Source organism: Lepisma saccharinum, chromosome 28, assembly GCF_977018435.1.
Source record: "Lepisma saccharinum chromosome 28, izLepSacc3.1, whole genome shotgun sequence".
NCBI lineage: Eukaryota > Metazoa > Arthropoda > Insecta > Zygentoma > Lepismatidae > Lepisma > Lepisma saccharinum.
The window spans coordinates 3407246-3424443 of NC_139256.1; the positions used below are offsets into that span (position 1 = coordinate 3407246).

The 17198-nt window shown below is 37.1% G+C and overlaps 1 protein-coding gene across 1 annotated transcript in view; it reads right to left on the reverse strand.

Annotated features, from left to right (window-relative positions):
* Nucleotides 1–17198, reverse strand: part of LOC145980641 (tetratricopeptide repeat protein 27) — an 85437-nt gene that overhangs the window by 31040 nt on the left and 37199 nt on the right. The window contains exons 7-9 of the mRNA XM_083113676.1: nucleotides 16376–16442; nucleotides 6100–6213; nucleotides 2376–2471 (exon numbers count right to left, since the gene is read on the reverse strand). Of these exons, the coding sequence (XP_082969802.1) occupies nucleotides 2376–2471; nucleotides 6100–6213; nucleotides 16376–16442 (277 nt within the window). The remainder of the gene's footprint in view (nucleotides 1–2375; nucleotides 2472–6099; nucleotides 6214–16375; nucleotides 16443–17198) is intronic.

Here is a 17198-nt window from a genome sequence, read left to right on the forward strand (position 1 = left end):
GTAGACTTGTCGAAAGCTGTTTCTTTTAAATTTAATAACAATGGCCTTACATATAAAAGGATATATACATAAAAAAATGAGCCGTGGTAGCTCAGTCGTTAGGGTGTCTGATTACCATGCGAGAGATCCAGGTTCGATCCCTGGTGGGAGAGAAATAGGATTTTTCCCACCTGTTCAAGCAGCTTCGGCGTGCACCCAGCGTCATATAAAGTGGGTACCTGGAGGAAACTCTGGGGGGTAAAGGCAGTCAGGGGCGTGGTGCTGATCACATCACCCCCACTTTTGGCCATGATCAAGAAAGTGTGAGGCCCTAACTCTACACCCCTATATGCCTTCATGGTGTGCTGCAAAGCACAGGGAAGCTCTTTACTTTTTTTTTAATATACATAAAAAAAATCATCAAATGAGAAGTGATTGCCATAGAGCTTTGATGTTTGATTGGTTCTGGTGAAAAGGGAAGGAGTTCCAGAGGAAGTAAAATACTAATCTCACCTTTGCACAAACTAGGAATGGGCCATACATTTTTGGTAAAGTACCGATACCGATAAATGATATTCTACTAATCTAATATAAAATCCCAAATGATACATGAAGAACCTGAATAGTTCATTGTTTCAGGTAACTGCAGTGCAAAAGAAGTTGCATATATACAGATGGGAGACAAAATAATACGAACACCTGTGAAATTAGAGAAAATCTTTATTAATATGGGGTTGGACCACCCTGTGACTGAAGTACACTTTGATTGCGACGTGGGAAGGATGCATAGAGGTCATGCACAATGTTTAAGGGAATATGGAGCCTTTCTTTCTCCAGAGCAGTCTCCAATTCCGAAAGTGTGGCTGGAGGCAGTCTTTGAGCATGCAGTTTGGACTCCAAATATAACCACAAAGGTTCTGTAATGTTCAAGTCAGGAGACTGTGGGGCCATTCAAGATGTCCTACTTCATCGTCATGTTCTTCGAACCATGTTTGGACAGACCCAGCAGTGTGGATAGGAGCGTTGTCGTCTTGAAAAAGCGGCCGCTCCCCAGGAAATAAAGTCTGGACAAAAGGATGGAGATGATCCCCCAGAATGCTCCGATAGTGATTGGCGTTGATCTTCCCATATAGAAAAACAAGTGGTCCCACACCATGCCAAGATATCGCACCCCATACCATAATGGACCCACCTCCATGCTTCACAGTCGGCAAGAGGCAGTCAGGATGAAAAGCATCTTGGGGCATTCTCCACACATAAACATGCCCGGTGGTCTGAATGTTGATTCATCAGACCAGATGACTTCTAGCCACTGCTGTGGGGACCAACTTCTGTGAGCTCTGCACCATTGGTGTCGCTTGAGAGCATTACGTGATGTCACCAACGGCTTACGAATTGCCACTCTGCCATGAATGTTTGCAGCATGGAGTTCCCTTTTGACAGTTTTGGTTGAAATGGGGTCCTGGAGATGCCTGTTCATTTCAGACGTTATCTCGGATAACGATTGCTTGTGCTTTCGGGCCACTATGCGCTTCAACACACTCCTATCCTGAGCAGCAAGCTTAGTCTTTTGTCCACTGTTGTGCTTTGAAGACGCCATCTTACCTTGTGTTGTGTACGCTGTTTTAATGGCTGATACTGTGCTCCTTGCACACACCACAAGGTTTGCTGTTTCCATCACCGTGGCTCAAGCTGAACGTGCTCCAACAATCAGGCCTCTTTGGAACTCTGTCAGGTCTGACATTGCAGCGTCTCTTGAGAGCGTACATTAGACGAATGCACCACCAATGACTGCTGTTGACGGACTAATACCTTCCCTTTCACGGCCACTAGGTGGCAGACTTCAGTACCAGGTGGTGCTGCTGTACTGCCGGTGTGAAACGTGGCATACTTTTTCACAGGTGTTCATATTATTTTGTCCCCCATCTGTATATATATGTACTTTTTAAAAAAGTATGGCATGGAGATTATCCATAAAAATTATACCAAAAATGGCAGAATTTTGCACTAAATTATACGATATATCAGATCCTTGAAATAATTGGTAATTTTACTGATAAACTGATACATAGATATGCCTATATTGGTCGATACCGATATAGTACCTATTAATCTGCCTAGTACAAACTCAGATTGGCCCATACTGACTTGTCAAATGAATATATTCAGGTAAAATTTTAATTTTCTATTTCTTTCTCTAAGTATAATTCTTGAGAGGGATAAAAATATAGTTCACTTCCCACAACAGCCTGGTCTTTTCCAAACTTGAACTCTCTACAACAATAATTTCCCTTCTACCATTTCCCCATACATTAGCATCCAGAGAGGGGCTACATCGTTAAAGATCCCATCTGCTACTAAAGGTTAATTAAGCATTAAATAAGATATCGCTGTACCTCAACTTCCCACTTTGGTGGAACTCGAGCACAATAGAAGTATTTCAGTCTCTCCGACACCCTGGGATTCTCTGCTGGAACACAGTCCACAAGAACCTACAAGTAACAGAAACAGAATAAATACAAGTAATATACTTTCAATGATTTATTATTAAAGATTATATTGGGTGAATTGACACTGAATATATGTAGTTGCATCCTTCTCATAACACAGGGCATTAACTCCCTTAGCAATAATAATAATAATTATGGCTGAACCAAAACTGATAGAGAAAAAACAGCACAAAAAAATAAAATTTTAGATGTCATTTGTGTCAATCCTTAAAATTATGCAAAGATATGCAATTTACACCAATATTTTGTGGAAAAGTTGATTTCGTATTAAATGACAGTTAGTCTAATATTGTGATTATCTTAGAGTAAAATTCTGCTACAGTTCAGATGGAATACTTATATATCTGGAATTTCAAATTTACGTTTATCAGGGGACCAAGCTGGACACACTTAAAATACAGAAAAATGCAAAATCGAGAAAAATTTATTACCATTTTGCTATTTTGGGACCTAAAGATTGAATGTATAATGCAGGATAATGTAAAATCCGCGAATCCAAAATTGGGGTTTCACTGTATTTATAAATATTCTGAAAATAATTAAATTGTTTGCCTGCCTCAACTATCACAGAGCGGGAATACGAAAGGGAAACGCAGCACACATTTCAAGTTTGCTGTCTACTTTCTGTGCTCCTGCAGGTAAGACAAATATGTTATGTTTAGCATGTGGCATTAGCAGAGGTGCAATCACGAATTTTTGTCAGGGGGGGGGGCAAGTACCAGGATAAACATACCAATAATAACAATAATAATTTTAATAATAATGTTAATAATAATAATGTTACTAATAAAGTTAATATAACATTATTATTTTTATTATTGATTTGCTTTATTTTACTTCGCTTCTTGGGCCACTTTTGGCTAATTTGCGAAGATGGGGATGAGTGATGGCCATGGCATGATGGAAATGATGAATGGATACTTGCAAACATCCATGCCCAAGCTGGGATTTGAACCCAGGACCAACATTTTATTACTATTAGTAGTGGTAGTGTCAAAGACGTTATTATACTCATAAATTATGCAAAAAGGGGGTAGAAGTTTGTGCTAAAGCATTTGTGTTTGCACAAACAATTTGAATAATTTTTTTAACACGTTCAATTTCACATTAATAACGGAAAACAAGACAGAAAATGGTTGATAAATGCATTCCAAATATAAGTCTTTCATACATTAACATAACTTTCATGCACGATATATGTTTCACATATATGCAACGTGGAGTGACGTGGACACTAAATTGTGTACATATTCAAAGTTTCTTTAATAAAAAGTATATACAGCATATATTATTTAAATACATTACACAACCAATTCACAATAAACCAACACCAATAATTACATAAGTTGTCTCTCAAATGTGCATATTCCCTTTCCTGAAAACAATTGTTGATGCACTTAAAAGAAAATCAATGAAGACAAGTCTTATATCTCTGTCTGGTGATTTATAATACATTACAGTGAACAAACATAAGATAAATTGCGAGCAAAGCGAGCAAGAAATTTTTTGGATCCAATTTTTTTGCAGGCTGAAATCAATGTTAATTGAATAGGGCCCAAATAATTTCATGGAACGCCATGGCATTATATCATTTACAACTTTTGTGCCTCCCCGATGGTAGTCGTAACATCGTCGTCTTGTGATCAAGGGGTTCCGGGTTCGATATCCGGTGGAGGCACATAGTGATTCGGATCCCACTTTAAACTACAAGTCCAGTCCCAATTAGTCCTATTATGCATAAAGTATACTTTAAAAAAAAAAAAACACAAATCAATCGATCAATTTTACAACTTTCTTTAATTTAGGGCCGTCTCCCGCCTTGATAAGCTTGATAAGACTAAGAAAAGGAGGCATTGCGAGTGAAGCAAGAAAAATTTACGAAAAGTATTTCTATTTGCATAAAATTTGAACTTGTGGGCGGTAATTGGCCCCTGCGGCCACACTTGGCCGTCAATGTTTGCCCCTTAGAACTCATTTCTGACCAATCTTACTGATGGGGACAAAAGGTGAAGTGATAAAATAGGTAAGGTTCGATTTGATTGATTTTGTGTTTTACGTCCACTTTATGCACAGTAAGGCTTATTGGGACTGGACCTACAGTTTAAAGTGGGATCCGAACCACTATGTGCCTCCACCGAGTATCGAACCAAGGACCCCATGAAAATAGGTAAGGGATCAAACAGAATGTAACATCTGTGTCTTGCCAGGATTTAAACGTAGGACCCATGGCTTAACTGCATGCTGCACTAAACACTACACCGGAGGCTGGTTTAAATTCAAACTGATATTCACCAATGAGTAACTCAATTTTAAAGTGGATGATGCTCACTCCAGCTCACAGTATATCTGCACAATTGTTTGTTTGAATTAGATTATTTAGGCCACTTTGGCTAAACGTGATGATGATGCATGGTGATACGATGAGATGGATGAAGACAAAAACCCATATGGACAATGCAACACAATTTCTAGAGGATTGGGCATTTTGACAAGGCACCCAAAGGTAACCTCACTTCCATATATTACGCCCCAATAACTGCAAGGTTGCAGGCTACCAAGACTCTGGTATCTGAATCTACAGTCAGTATAATCCTCTGTAGGACTGTGTGTGTGTTGTCCTGCATTTTGTCCTCATGTGCGCTAACTGCTCCTTCACAGCCTCAGCTTTTAACCATGGTAATCCCCTCCCTCCACTGTGTTTAGCATCCCAAAGCTTTCAACCTTTAACCACCTTATTTATTCTGTAATAGTAGAAAGCAAGATCAAAATTACGTTATGGATTTGTAGTGCTCAGAAACTTATTTTCTATTATTTCTTGCTCAACAAATACCACTGATACGCATCCCATATGACCGAAGGTGCCTGCTTGAATTCAGCCAGAATGACACTGCTTTTCTTGGCATTCCATTACATTACAAAGTGAAAAATCGTGAGAAATGGCATTCAAAATTTTATACGTCGTTTTGCTCATTCCTTCTTTACCTTTTCTAAAATATACATTTTTTCCGTGACTAACGTAACATTTACATATTCACGAGTAAATATGGTAATTTTTTATTTGCATCGATGGTTTAAACTACCAAACAACAGATTATATCAAATTATTCAACTAGTCTCTTGAAATATGTGATAAATCAAGCTTTGATTTTAAGGATGGAAATTATATTTGGGTCATTTTTTAATAATTTTAAGGTCATTTTTGGAGATATTTTAAGGTTATCAACTTCCGAGGCCTACTTATAACACAAAATTAATATTTCACTTCTAATAGCACATTTATATAGTTATCAGAGTATTAAGTTTATTCCTGTATAAAGGAGTCCATTCTTGCTTCTCAATTAATCAATTTTCTGTGATTTGCGTAACTCACAGGATAATTCAGTCCTCAGAAGTTGTTGCATTGGTAAATAAACCTTAAATTTCTTGTTTAAGAGTTTATTTCACATTGTGCAGTTCATTTTGCATCATTCCGTGACAAAACATGGTAGCAAAGTGCACCTTACACCTTTCAAAAATAAGGAAAAATTAACATTCAACAATGTGCTTCTATGTACAGCTTTTCACTACTCTATCCTATCCAATGCTCATTGATGTTGAATGAATAACATACCTGTGTTTGCATCATGGAGCGTTCAACTCTTCTGGAATGCAATGACTCTAATTTACACCTGGCATTCAAGGCAGAGAAATGAAGGCTCCAATCTCGAGGATTTGAAAGGATACACTTGCAAAAAGAAACAAGAATAAATTAAACATTTCATCAAATGAGATCCCACAAATTGCCTACAACCTCCTACCAATATTCACAGGCTGGACCTGCTACACCAAAGGCAAGAGTACTAACCATTCAAGTATGAAGGAACCCCTGCAATGGTACATACTCTATGTGATCAAAAATATCCGGACACCAGGCAAAATGTGTGTTGCGCATAGTAGGCCACTCTGTGGTGCCATCTACAGCGAGGTGAGGCAAGCAAGGGACCACTACAGGCAGCATAGTGAATGAGACAGCAGAATGGGATGCTCGAAGGAACTTACAGACTTTGAACGTGGTGAAGTGATTGGGTGCCACAGGAGTAACAAGTCAGTGCACGAGATATCCACCCTTCTAAACATCCCGAAGTCCATTGTCGCCGATGTGATAGTAAAGTGGAAACGTAATGGACGTGTACAACCGCAAAACGTTCTGGCCGAGCACCCATGTTGACAGACAAGAGACTGTCGAGTGTTGAATAGGGTAGTACGAGAGAACCGGCAATCAGCGATCGCCACCATCATATAGGAATTCCAAACCAGGGCAGGATGTAATCCTAGCAACATGACTGTGCGACGTGAGGTACGACAACTTGGTTACTATGGACGAGCGGCTGCCCATAAGCACCACATCACCCAACTAAAAGCGAAGCTCCACCTCACATGGCGTAAGGAGAGGTGCAACTGGTCGTTAAAACAGTGGAAATCCGTGATGTGGAGTGACGAATCGCGTTATACCATGTGGCGATCCGATGGTCGTATGTGCGTGTGGTGAATGCCTCAAGAACGACATTTAGCATCCTGTGTTGTGCCAACAGTGAAATTCGGTGGAGGTGGGGTGACAGTGTGGGCATGTTTTTCACGGAAGGCATTTGGTCCCCTCGTTGCTTTACACAGCTGTCACGGCACATCATTACGTTGACATTTTACAAACGTTCATGCTGCCTACCATCGAAGAACAGTTCGCGGATGATGATTGCATGTTTCAACACGACAATGCACCTGTCCACACTGAGGGCCGTGTGGGACAGTGGTTTCAAGAGAACAACGTCCCACTTATGGCCTGGCCTGCGCAAAGCCCCGATTTGAATCCCATTGAACATCTCTGAGATGTTTTGGAACACCGACTTCGTGCCTGACCATGCCAACCAACATCCACTGCTCTTCTCATATCGGCACTCCGCGAAGAATGGGCCACCATTCCCCAAGATACCTTTCACCACCTGATTGCCAGTATGCCTGTGAGAGTGGAGGCTGTCATCAAGGCCAAGGGTGGCCCCACACGGTATTGATTGCCAGTGCATCCGATGAAGGATGCTTCGGACTTCACGCTGCAATTCCAGTGAGTGTCCGGATATTTTTGACCACACAGAGTAGTAAAATTTTCTTTACCCACTTCCACTTGATGCAAAAGTGTGTCATTTTGTAATTATGCAATTTTCTTTATTATAGTTATTAAAAAGGTAAAGTGTTCCCCTGTGCATAGCACCACGCCATGAAGGCATATAGGGGGTGTGGGGGTAACGCCCCACACTTTCTTGATCCGGTCGTGAGTGGGGGTGATGTGATCAGCATCACGCCCCTGACCGCCTTTACCCCCCAGGGTTTCCCCCAGGTACCCATCTTATTCGACGCTGGGTAGGCGCCGGGGCCGCTAATTACTAATAACAATTGTGATATTTTGACAGAATTTAGCTTCTCTTATTTATCTTGCCTGTTTGTTCTAGTTACACACTACATTAAAAATGCATATATATAATAAATCAATGTTTTAAAGTGAAATTTATAAACAGAATCAACATTTAATAACACTCAAGTACACTAAAAGAAGCAAAACAAAAATAGCATTTACAGGTTGAAATTAGGGTTGAACTGATACAATGGCAGTACATCCTGAGACCAGTTTAGGGTGGCTACTCTAGGACCTTGATAAAATTCAAGTATAATTCCCGGTTTTCAAGGTGAACACTCCATAAATTGAAGAGTACAAGGAGTTAGATACTTTCTCTATTTCAACAATATGTATACTGACACCATATTAAAAGAAAATTAACATTTTTCAGGTACACTAGCAATTTCAACTCATGTACAGTACATTAATGTTCAAAAATTAACTAATATTTGCTTTCTCTATTTTTTGTGATTTTTTGAAATCTTCCCGTTTGACTGCCTCACCCTATATTACCACCTCTCACCACCCACACACACATACAAACACAAAATATATTAACAATAGATATAAAGGGTCTGTGTGATTCCAAGGTATCCAAAAATTATAATTCAATTCAATTAAACAGTGTACATATTTAAAATATTTAATTTAAGGTGCAGAGTTTACATTCGCCATTTCATCCATATCTAATATATCTACAAAAACACGTCACAAACGTTACGATGCATACTAATCTACAAAAATTCTTAATTTTATAAGAATTTCAAACTCAAATTTAACTAATCAACTTCATTATATAATCATGCAATATCTTCCCGTCGGTCAGATAAATTGTTCTGCAAAGGACACTAAGAAACTAAAGGATGGAGAGAAATCTGTTGAATTTTCCACACAGCTTTCTTTCCCTTCATCGATAAAAAAGAATAGCTAAACTGTGGAAAACTTGCCTCATGGCGTTTACAAATAAGTATAAATTCAATGGGATTTGGATTAATAAAAGTTGCAATTTTTTCACGTCTCCGTAGAAAAATTCATGCAGAATCCCCAGTGAGTAGCCACCTTGCAGTTGTATTGGTATCACATAACATCGGTTGCTGATACTTTTCTGGATAAAGGGCCAGCCCCCATGGAAGAGTGATTACCACATTGTTCTACGCCAGGGGTCTTGGATTCGAATTCTGGTCTGGGCATGGATGTTTGTGTCTATTCATCCGAAGTACAAGAAGTGAAGTAAAATAAAGTATATTAATCAATCAATATTCTCTGGATAAAGGAAATCTTATGGGTTCCACCAAAATGTTGTGCAACACTTTTTGGGAGAATAAGTATCCTTAAAATTAGGGATGTGCCGAAGCCGATTACAGATGTATGAAAATCGGCCGAAATTGACACATCGGCATCAGTATCGGAATCGGCAAAAATCCGATATTTAAACCGGTACAGATTATACTAGAGTTTTTACCTTCTAATAAGTTTTATATTTTAATTTTGTAAGATTTATTGAAAATTTGGTTATGATTCGTCATTATTGTAGATTTTTTGTAATAAAATTATTGCAAACTCATTCAGAGGATCAACCTAACTATAAATCGGAAATAAAACAGTACATTGCTGAACCAGGATCTGTTGTTGTATTGGAAATTCAAAAATGAATATTCAAACCTGAAGCAAGTCCTGAGAAAATACTTGTGCATACCTGCTGCATCAGTATTCAGTGTTGCTGAACAGATTTGAGATAAGAGAAGAAGTAGGTTACTTCCTGAAGTGCTTCCAAATCTCGTGTTTCTGAAGTTGAATCTGGCAGAACAGGAATTCATTTTGCATTTCAAAGAACTGCTTGTGTACTAATGTTTAATCTCTTGAGAATCCATGTTCTTCTTAAAGGTTCACATAACATTTTGTAGATGCAAATGTACATTCGCATCTCTTGAGAATATATATGTATATACATATGATATGCAATAGAAATGTACATAGCAAATTTATTTTTGTCATGCTGAAAATAACATCCCATTTCTGTTTAATAATCTTATGTATCGGAATCGGTTCCAAAAATTATCGGTGAGTACACCGGCATCGGTAAATTTTCAGCTTCGTCACATCCCTACTTAAAATTATGCACCATACATCATATTCATTACTAGAGCCCAGATTTATAAGCACAATCAAACAGTAAAATAAGCAAGTTAATAAGCACAAAAAAATAAAGAAATAAGCACCAAAATAAGCATAAGCAAATACAGGAAAATCTGAAAAAATATTTGCTTATTAGATCTCTTAACTTATTCAAAGCTGTTAAAGTATGTAATTTTTTTTTTTTTTTTTTTTTTCTTGTATGTACGCATTGCTTGCATGATAGAATTATTTTCCTGTAGTTTACGGTTATTACAAGCATAAGAAAACAGTTTTTTCTTTGTGACGTTTCAGGAGAACACACGCTCCTTTCATCAGACATTTATTTTCATTTTGACTAAAGATACAGTTATAACAATGGTTAGTATTTTTTAAACAAAAAGAATCTGTTATATAATGGATGTTGTCAATGTTACATTGTTGTAATATAGCAACTTAACTGTGAAAAAAGCAGTCTATTTTATTTTTATTTTAGAATTTTTTAAATTATGAATCCCAAATATCATCAGGTAATTCAAATTCATCATTGTTTTCACAAAGTCTCTTGATGTTTTCTGTTACATTAAATTTTAAAGATGGTGGCTTACTCCATTTGTGAAAAAGAAAACTCCACACTGGATCTATGTTACCATTTTCATTATTTAATTTATTCCAGTGTTCTTCTGCAATGAACGAGGCTTCCCAGACATTCAACTCTGTGTTTCCCGTTAATCTTTTTAAAACCCTTCTCTTTTTAATCAAATGCTTCTCTTCGATGATATGAGTTGACAAACCTGTTCTTGGGTTTAGATTTATAATGTCCAAATCATGTTCGTGCCATCTTATTGCCATTTTCCTTGCTGTTTGTCCCACATAATCTTTTGAACATGAACAACTTATATTATATATTCCTGTGGTTTCCACATCTGGTAGCGAGTTTCTCATTTTGAATTCATTAAATGTACATTCCAAACTTCTTGGTGCTTTAAAAACAATTTTGAAATTAAAACTTTTAAAAATTTTTGCAATTTTATGTGAGAATCCCTTGTGGAATGGAATGCACACAAATTTCTTTTCAACAGATTTTTCATCTTTGTCTGTATTTCTCTTTTCCTTTAGTTTTCTTGCAACTTGTTTTTTGATTTGGTTTATTCTGTTAGTGTGAAAGCCATTTTCTTTTGCTATATTAAAGAGCCTTTCTTCTTCATTTTTGATATCCTCATTATTAGAACATAGTCTTTGTGCTCTCAGGAAAAAATTTACAAATATGTTATCCATTGTTATACGCGAATGTTCTGATTTGGCATGGATGTATTTTTCCCCCGCTAATTTTTTTCTATGGACTGATGTTTGAATTGTTGAGTCAGTTGTCTTAATTTGCAGATCAAATGATGCTCTTGATGAACGTTTAAGTTTTGAATACAACAGAAGAACTAACAGAGGTCCAAAATACACAGAACGGGAGAAAGAGCATATAAGGTTGGGGAAAAAAGTTCATGGTTTCAAGATCTGGTTGAAAGAAAACGACATTTTCTTAATAAAATCGGACAAGGAAAATAAACCTGTCCTTATCCGAATTAAGGACTATAAAGAAAAAATGGAAGAATGTTTCAAATTAAACAATTTCACAGAAACCTCTCGAAACCCTATAACTAAAATAATAAATGAGGTAAAGAAAGTAATTGAAAGCAGTATCACGATACCAAGAGAAATGAAGAAAAAACTCATTGTCAAAAATTCAACCCTGCCGATTGCCTTTGGACTACCAAAAACTCACAAACCGGGAACTCCAATACGACCCATCATTGCAACTTTCACACATCCTGCATACAAACTATCCAAATATTTAGTTGAAAGACTTGCTATAATTAAACAACAAACACCATTCAGTGTTAAAAATGCATATGAAGTCAAACAGAAACTAAAAAATATTGTTTGGAATAGTGAGTATCGTATTGCAAGTTTTGATGTTGAAAATTTATATCCTAGTGTCCCAATAGAAGGTGCCACAGATGCATTACACAGATGGCTTATTGAGATGAAGGTTAACCCAGTAGAATCATGGGAAATGGTTCGATGGTTTACTGTATGTGCAAATTACAATTACTTTATATTTGATGGCAAAATCTATCAGCAAAATAATGGTCTATCAATGGGAAACCCAGTATCCGGAATCATCTCCAGCATTTTCCTTCATTACATAGAATCTCCAATTGTTAATGCGATAGGTGCGGATATCAAACTCTACATCAGATATGTAGATGATGTGCTAATTATTGCTAAAAATGAGAACACCATCATGGACGTATTTAAATTGTTAAATGAATCACATCGTCGCATAAAATTCACTTGCGAACCCATGAATAACAATGTAATTTCTTTCCTTGATCTGCAAATTAAGACAACTGACTCAACAATTCAAACATCAGTCCATAGAAAAAAATTAGCGGGGGAAAAATACATCCATGCCAAATCAGAACATTCGCGTATAACAATGGATAACATATTTGTAAATTTTTTCCTGAGAGCACAAAGACTATGTTCTAATAATGAGGATATCAAAAATGAAGAAGAAAGGCTCTTTAATATAGCAAAAGAAAATGGCTTTCACACTAACAGAATAAACCAAATCAAAAAACAAGTTGCAAGAAAACTAAAGGAAAAGAGAAATACAGACAAAGATGAAAAATCTGTTGAAAAGAAATTTGTGTGCATTCCATTCCACAAGGGATTCTCACATAAAATTGCAAAAATTTTTAAAAGTTTTAATTTCAAAATTGTTTTTAAAGCACCAAGAAGTTTGGAATGTACATTTAATGAATTCAAAATGAGAAACTCGCTACCAGATGTGGAAACCACAGGAATATATAATATAAGTTGTTCATGTTCAAAAGATTATGTGGGACAAACAGCAAGGAAAATGGCAATAAGATGGCACGAACATGATTTGGACATTATAAATCTAAACCCAAGAACAGGTTTGTCAACTCATATCATCGAAGAGAAGCATTTGATTAAAAAGAGAAGGGTTTTAAAAAGATTAACGGGAAACACAGAGTTGAATGTCTGGGAAGCCTCGTTCATTGCAGAAGAACACTGGAATAAATTAAATAATGAAAATGGTAACATAGATCCAGTGTGGAGTTTTCTTTTTCACAAATGGAGTAAGCCACCATCTTTAAAATTTAATGTAACAGAAAACATCAAGAGACTTTGTGAAAACAATGATGAATTTGAATTACCTGATGATATTTGGGATTCATAATTTAAAAAATTCTAAAATAAAAATAAAATAGACTGCTTTTTTCACAGTTAAGTTGCTATATTACAACAATGTAACATTGACAACATCCATTATATAACAGATTCTTTTTGTTTAAAAAATACTAACCATTGTTATAACTGTATCTTTAGTCAAAATGAAAATAAATGTCTGATGAAAGGAGCGTGTGTTCTCCTGAAACGTCACAAAGAAAAAACTGTTTTCTTATGCTTGTAATAACCGTAAACTACAGGAAAATAAAGTATGTAAGGAAGGTCATCCTGAGATTTTCTTGTGTGAAGCTCCTGCGTCTGTCAGTGAAGAATGATTTGTACAGTGAAAATGTTCTTTCCACGCATGACATCACAGGAGCATGTGAAAAACACCACAGTTCTTCTTCGGTGAATTCCTCTTCAATGTCTGTTTCTTCACCAGAATCTTTTTATAAATTTGGCAGAGTGTTTTGTAACCGTGATTTTTCAGTAATTACTGACTGAGCTTGTCGAACACAATTTTACCAACACCGTGAGTTTCTGAAGACAACGTTACTGAAATTTCATCAATAAGAGAAAGCGAATGTTGTAATGTATTATTTCGAGCTTTCAACTGTGTTATAATATCAGGTAATTTGGAAAAATGATTATGGATGCACTGTATCTTTTCTAGGATGCCGTTTCTCTCATGTGGCTATTTAGAAGCATTGATCTCTTCATCCCGATGCCGTAGTGCAATTGAAATATGACAGATTTGAGTAAAATATGCTATTTTAACCAAAATCATAAAATAAGCAAGCATAACCGTTTCCTGCCGAAATAAGCATTTATAAGCACTTTCAACTTTAGTTAAATAGGTCATCAAGGTATGTAATACGAAGTATAACCTTTCTTCTTACCATTAGAAGTCTGGAAAAGAATATGCATTTCGCTTATAAATCCGGGCTCTATTCATTACTATGGCAAGAGCATTGTGGGGAGAAATAAATTTTGTGATTAAGTAAAGTAATTATTTTACATGAAACTATAAATATTTTAGAATTAAAATTTCTTTATTCATGGGCGAAGTTCAGCCTGTGGCTGCTCTACCACTTAAAGCAAAACTTTGATAGATTGATCTAGTAATTTCCCAGTGCATATTGCACCATGCTATGAAGGCACACGTAGAGGATGTGGGAGTAGCGCCCCACACATTCTCAATCTTGGCCATTTAGCAGGTAATCAGAACCATGATCCAGCAGCCTTTACCCCTAGATATTCATTTATTTGAGGCTGGGTGACCCTCGGAGCTGCTTTATGCAGGAACAAGGTTGGAAAAATTATATCATCCTTATATCATCCACCCCAGGAACTGAACTTGGGTCTCTTGAATGGCAGTCACATGCCCTTATGACTAGACCACCTCAGCTCCAAATTGATATGGTATAATTCCAATTGAACAAAGGTGTTACGAGGGTCACTATTTATATTTTGAGCCTAACAATGAAAAAACAGGAATTTGGCATTGAAAACTGCTTTATTGTTTTTCGAAGTATTCTTCTTTATAGTCAATACACTTTTGCATTCGTTCGAACCATTTGCCAAAGCAGTTTTTCCAATCTTCTTGAGACACCTCCATAATATGGTTTTTGAACGCATCAACGGCATCTTCTGCCGACGAAAATTGTTGTCCACACAATTTATTCTTGACATTCGGGAACAAGAAGAAGTCATTGGGTGCCAAATCAGGACTTTACGGCGGATGACCCATCAATTCGATTTTTTGACTGTTCATAAAGTCGGTTGTTAGACGAGATGTGTGACAGCTGGCATTGTCTTGATGAAGAATGATCCAACGGCGTTTGTTTGTTTTCCGTATTTGACCGAAGACCTCTGGCAAACAAATTGTTGTGTACCATTCAGAGTTGACCGTTCTACGTTCCTCTAAAAGCACAGTTGCCACATGACCAGTTTTCCCGAAAAAACAGGCGACCATTTGTTTCGATATGCTTAGAACGAAAAAAACTTTTGTTGGATTGGGTTCATCTTGAAACACCCATACAGTCGACTGCTGTTTACGTTCCGGTTCATATGCATATATCCATGATTCGTCACCTGTTACAATCTTATATACGTCTTTTGAAGCACCACGATTGTATTTATTGAGCATTTGTTTGCACCAATTGACGCGAGCGTCTTTTTGAGTTTTTGTCAAATTGTGTGGGATCCAACGAGAACATACCTTTCTCACAGCTAAATGATCATGTAATATTTTATATATGCTGGTGAAACTAATGCCTATGGTTGCCTCAATCTCACAGTATGTCACATGACGATCTTGCAGTATTAGGTTTTGCACAGCATCAATGTTTTCTTGAACAACAACTGATTTTGGACGACCTTCGCGAATCTCGTCGGTGAGCGAATGGTGGCCACGATTAAATTCGTTATACCAGCGTTTCACAGTTGCAAAGGATGGGGCTTCATCGCCAAATGTGGAAGTAAGTTGATCGATGCACTCTTGTCTTGATAATCCACGTCGAAAATCGTAAAAAATCATCGCACGAAAATGTTCACGAGTTAATTCCATTTTATTGTTGTCGCGCAATCTCCAAGATAACATAAACAACACAAATGAAGCTATTGACAAAACATTTGAAGTACGTTATGGTCAATAATGCCAGACGATTCCGTGCAAACGTCAAATCGCGCCTAACTTCAATCAGTGTTGCCAAAGCTCAAAATATAAATAGTGACCCTCGTACACTGTTGAAACACTTGGCATAACTTCTGCAAGTCCAGGAGTATGTTGATCCCGTGCACAAATGAAAGTTCACACAGCTTATGAATCCAAAAATGAATTGAAATAACACAAATATTACACAAAAAAGCACACTGTTTAAGGCAAAAATAAACCATGATTTGTAGACGTGCCTCACACTCTTGCATACACACACAAACAATTACTCAAGTTATCTTATGTCATGCATACAATCCTTCATGCAGCAGCATCTCACTGCCATCTAGTGAGGAACTTAACATTAAACTATAATACAAAACTGAACACCAATTAAATACTATATTTAAAAAAAAATTCACTATTTACTTTACTCACGTTTAAGTATGGCATCAACTCTTCTTGAATCAGTTCATCCTTGGGCTGAGATTTCTGGAGCTGATTGCTTAATAGAAAAAGAAAAGAGAAATATATTTCAGAGATTAATACACCTACATAAATTGTAAGAATATATAGTCAAAGCATATTTACATGAAGTCCGTGTCATCAACCTCAATGTTTCAGACCAGTTTCTGGAACCTTCCTCAGGAGTTCACTGCAGTTCGTTAAACTATTGACAATAATGTACATGATGGGTTAAAAAGTGAACACTCCGTGAGCGTTAAATTACAAATACAGTACTCGATATGACACCTGCCCATCTTAACCTTTGGTAAACATCCCTTTAACCCATCCTCCAGCTTAATTTTAGTGTTTTAACTACATGGAATAGAAGCTGTGGTGGTACAGGTGTTAGGGCATCTGACTTCCATGCGGTAGACCTGGTTCGATTCCTGGGGGTGGGTGACCTAAAGTCAGAATTTTTCTGGCCTTGTCCCCACATAAAGCTGCTGTGGGGTTCACCAAAATTCAATTAAATGGTTACTTGGGGGCAATCCTGGGACTAAGGGCAGCTGGAGTATGGTGCTGATCACATCACCTCCAAAATGGCCAAGATTGAGAATGTGTGGGGCCCTACTCCCACACCCTTTAAATGTGCCTGCATGGCAGTGCAGTATGCATGTAGAACTTTACCTTACTACCTAACTACGTGCAATAAACTCTTGTGAAAGGTCGCTGAAACAATACTGAAAGAAGGTTTAGGACCCAAACCATGTACACCCACTTTGACTTTATATTTTTCAAGTGGATTTGGTGATTA